The sequence below is a fragment of the Mytilus edulis genome, chromosome 1 (assembly GCF_963676685.1).
Source record: "Mytilus edulis chromosome 1, xbMytEdul2.2, whole genome shotgun sequence".
Lineage (NCBI taxonomy): Eukaryota > Metazoa > Mollusca > Bivalvia > Mytilida > Mytilidae > Mytilus > Mytilus edulis.
Window position 1 is genome coordinate 119,618,310 of NC_092344.1, and position 4,947 is coordinate 119,623,256.

Consider the following 4,947-nt stretch of genomic DNA (forward strand, 5'->3'; position numbering starts at 1 on the left):
TGTTGTTTCGAAGGGCCTTGGAGTTCAGTATTTTTGTGTTTTTACTTTTTGCTTGTTTAAATCACAAAATGTAACCCGTAACAATACAGGACTGCATAAAGTGGTGCAAAGTTGGAATGCCCATTGGAATTTCGATAAAAGAGGGACGAAATATACCAGAGGGAGAGTCAAACTCATAGATAGAAAATAAACTGACAACGCCATAACTTGACATATAGGGAATCTTTTTAGGGATCGAAAATGTGTATTACCGTGTTTTTCTTTTTCTTCAAGTGTATGAATAATAAAAGCTCATAGATAGAAAAAACTGACAACGCCAATGCTAAAAAAAAGAGACAAACACACAAATAATAGTACAAAAGACACAACATACAAAACTAAAGAATAAACAACACGAACCACACCAAAAACTTTGGGTTATCTTGGGAGCTCCGGAAGGGTAAGCAGATCCTGTTCCACATGTGGCATCCTTCGTGTTGCTAATGTTATTACAAATCCGGTAAATAGTCTAATTCGGTAGGTCACATTCGTAAAACGGATGGGTATTGTAGTTACATTAGGAACATATCCGATATCATCTGTGAATCAGTTATTTCAATTCCATAACGGTCAACCACTGTGATAGCGTCCGTAAACTTAACAAAAGGGCTGTCATGGTTGACGTTAGGAGTAAAATGTAAAAAAAAAAAGATTCTAAGAACTTTTCTCGTTTTATTTATTTCGAGCAGTGGACTAAACTAGCGACCTATTCTTTCTAACGCCCAATCAAGCTAGCGACCAATTCTATGGATCACTAAAGTTTGCAATGAGAACCAGCTCGTCAAAGAATCACAATGCGGTATGTGTATAAACCGCAAAATATGTTCTACTGAATTTACATGACATTCTCCTGAATATGCATGTTATATTTGACGCAGGAAGTATACGGCCTAGCCAAGATCAGATGTACATTTCATAATTGGTCTATGTTATAGTCTTGTACAGACAAGAAGATAAACTTAACATAAGTAATACATCTTTGAACTGAAGAAGAGAATGTAAGGTTTCACAATGAATATCAAATATCATGTATAGGTGTTACCGTTTAAAAAAAAACACTAAAATACACGCTGGAAAATGGTCAAAATTTCAAGTTATGTTGTTTCATTTAAAATTAAGCTGATAGTTAATAAGGGAACTTAATTTGAACTTCATTATTGGTATACTGTTATAGACAATTAATTCATCTTTCGTTGACTGGTTGTTGCAACAAAAAAATCTTCAGTGGTTACAAAGTTATGATAAAAAGTGGAATACTATGCATTTGTTATGAAATTTTGTCCTTTGGTTTTAGCTTGCTCAGTGTAGTGATAAAAGACAAAAATAATAGAATTTAATTCAATAATAATTAAATTCGGTTATTGTAATTATATAACATGGTATGATTTTAATTGCCGGTGTGTTTGATTCATTTTTTACTGGACACTTTTATATGCTAATTAGTTTAGCCCGCGAAATGTTAGTCCGTGCAATTTACCTCGTGTAGTTTGGTCATTTGGATTCAAACTTTACACGGAGCTTGACCAAAGCTATAAGATTTAAAAGAAAATTCTACACAGAAGAAAAGGTATGCCGAGAGGAAAACGAAAGAGGGTACTGCCAAACCGTGCTGCACGCAGGCAGGACAATCCGGTACAGCTACCTGTCAACAGAAGGCGTCGCGCAAGAAGAGCTGAAATCATTTGTCAAAATGAAGCCAATCCACAGTTGCCAATATTGCCACCACAACAGCCATTATTGCCTCCACAACTGCCATTATTGCCTCCACAACAACCATTATTGCCTTCACAACAGCAGATTTTGCCTCCACAACAGCAGATTTTGCCTCCACAACTGCCAATTTTGCCTCCACAACAGCCATTAATGCCTCCACAACAGCCATTAATGCCTCCACAACAGCCACTAATGCCACAATACTTGCCTCAACAGCCAGTTCTACCACCACAACAGATTGGAGCTTCAAACATCCCTCAACAGCCCGCTGAACAACAAGTCCCGGGTCAGGGAGGTGTACAACTAGGGCAGCCAGCAGCTCGAAATACTGTAGACAATGGTGAGAATTTAGTTATACCTACTAGTAATAATGATGTTGATGTGTTTGTACCACAAAAAATTATTAATATTATTGCTCAGTGTAGTGATAAAAGACAAAAATAATAGAATTTAATTCAATAATAATTAAATTCGGTTATTGTAATTATATAACATGGTATGATTTTAATTGCCGGTGTGTTTGATTCATTTTTTACTGGACACTTTTATATGCTAATTAGTTTAGCCCGCGAAATGTTAGTCCGTGCAATTTACCTCGTGTAGTTTGGTCATTTGGATTCAAACTTTACACGGAGCTTGACCAAAGCTATAAGATTTAAAAGAAAATTCTACACAGAAGAAAAGGTATGCCGAGAGGAAAACGAAAGAGGGTACTGCCAAACCGTGCTGCACGCAGGCAGGACAATCCGGTACAGCTACCTGTCAACAGAAGGCGTCGCGCAAGAAGAGCTGAAATCATTTGTCAAAATGAAGCCAATCCACAGTTGCCAATATTGCCACCACAACAGCCATTATTGCCTCCACAACTGCCATTATTGCCTCCACAACAACCATTATTGCCTTCACAACAGCAGATTTTGCCTCCACAACAGCAGATTTTGCCTCCACAACTGCCAATTTTGCCTCCACAACAGCCATTAATGCCTCCACAACAGCCATTAATGCCTCCACAACAGCCACTAATGCCACAATACTTGCCTCAACAGCCAGTTCTACCACCACAACAGATTGGAGCTTCAAACATCCCTCAACAGCCCGCTGAACAACAAGTCCCGGGTCAGGGAGGTGTACAACTAGGGCAGCCAGCAGCTCGAAATACTGTAGACAATGGTGAGAATTTAGTTATACCTACTAGTAATAATGATGTTGATGTGTTTGTACCACAAAAAATTATTAATCAAATTTGGAATTTAGAATATGTTGATTTGGCCCAATTACTGTACAAAAATTTTGTTTCAAATATTGATCAACCGAAAAAAGTGCTAGGTTTTGATGAAGATGGGGACATTTTAATTGAAAGAAACAAGTTTTCGAAAGTCAAAGCATTATCTAGCATTGCTGAGACGACTGAAGTTTTTTTTTTAAATTACATGAAAATTTTATTACAAAGATTTCCGGCTTTGGCAAATGAATGGATTAGCTACATGACGATTATTAGGGGGCTAGTGTACCTTTTGAGAACTTTTATAAATATGACATGCAATTTCGACTTAGAAAAGCTAGAGATCATACGCGTGCTTGGGACGTCATTGATGGGCAGCTATGGCTTCAGTTTATTGCAGTAGGCATAAATCGGGTTCAACAGACATCTTCTTATACATCTCAAACAGTCAACAACCCTTGCTACGATTATAATTTTAAGGGCGTTTGTACTCGTATGAATTGTGTTTACCTTCATTCATGTATAAGATGTAGCCAGTTCCATCCTTTGATGTACTGTACAAATAACGCAAGTAGTAGGAGTAATCCTCGAAGTCCTGCAACTTCGCACTTTTCTGCTCCTAGGTATCAAAATTACCCTAGGGCACCTGTTGCACAAAAATTTTGCACCAAGGTATCAGTCCAATGCCAGAGCTACAACACAGTTAAATAGGTTTTCGAATCCACGAAGAAATTTTAACCAAAATTCTCGTTTTTCATATACTAATTACAGATTTCCTGGTCCACGAATGCAATTTTAACATGTTCAAATGTTGAATTTATCTCTTTTTTACAGCTTTCAATCATCAGTACGATATTTGGTGTTTGGGTTTTACCCCTATTAATACTACGGTTTTAGGGAATATGTTGATAGACTACCCCGATATAATTTCGGCAAATATATTATACAATGGTTTTAAATATGGTTGTCGTACACATTATACAGGCCCAGGGTTGCTTATGAAAGCAAAAATTTAAAGTCTGTTTTACAAGATCCAAGTTTAGCTTGGAGAAAAGTCATGAGTGAAGTGGAAAATGGCAGAATTGCGGGCCCCTTTTATTATCGGCCTATTTCAAATCTACGAGTTTCTCCTATTGGCATCGTGCCAAAGAAAACGGGTGGTTTTCGTTTAATAACACACTTGTCTTCACCAGCTAATGGCGGTGTCAATGACTTTATCGATGAGTTCTATACTTCAGTAAAATATTCAACTTTTGACCATGCAGTAAACATGATAAAAAAGCTAGGTTTTAAGGCGAAAATTGCAAAAATGGATATAAAGTCCGCCTTTAGATTATTGCCAATATTTCCTGGCGAGTTTGATTTATTGGGTTTTAAAATTGAAGATTGGTATTTTATAGAGAAAACGTTGCCTATGGGGTTATCTGTGTCGTGTAGTCATTTCAATAGATTTTCATCGTTTTTGCACTGGGCTGTAGAAAGAAAATTGGGAATTAGTGATATTGATCACTATCTAGACGATTTTTTATTTGCTGGAGCGGAAAATACCGACAACTGTCGAAAATTAATGAGCACGTTTTGCAATGTATGCGTTGAATTAGGGGTTCCATTAGCTGAGGACAAAACTGAAGGGCCAAGCACGAGGATATCTTATATCTAGGTATAACAATTGACACAGAAAAAATGCAAATTCAAATCCCAGAAAACAAGATAATTGAATTGCTCCAAAAGTTGAACGATACCAGTAATCGTAAAAAGATAACGTTAAAACAATTACAATCTTTATGCGGTTCATTGGCCTTTTGTGCCAGATCTTTACCAGCCGGACGTGCTTTCAGCAGACGTTTATATATTGCATGTCAGCGAGGGAAAAAACCGCATCACTTAATCAGAATATCAAAGGATATTTTGAATGACATTTCAATTTGGAAAATATTTTTAGAAAATTATAATGGGATTTCTTATATTTTGGA

The 4,947-nt window shown here is 36.9% G+C and overlaps 1 protein-coding gene across 1 annotated transcript; it reads left to right on the forward strand.

The window, feature by feature from the left end:
* Positions 1-1,608: 1,608 nt before the first annotated feature.
* Positions 1,609-2,196, forward strand: LOC139502971 (cell division protein ZipA-like). Its single transcript, XM_071292672.1, has one exon. The coding sequence runs from the start codon at positions 1,609-1,611 to the stop codon at positions 2,194-2,196; it is 588 nt and encodes a 195-aa protein (XP_071148773.1).
* The last annotated feature ends 2,751 nt before the right edge of the window (positions 2,197-4,947 follow it).

Coding starts and splice junctions, on each gene's coding strand:
- LOC139502971 (XM_071292672.1), top strand. CDS start 1,609: ATGCCGAGAGGAAAACGAAAGAGGGTACTGCCAAACCGTGCTGCACGC.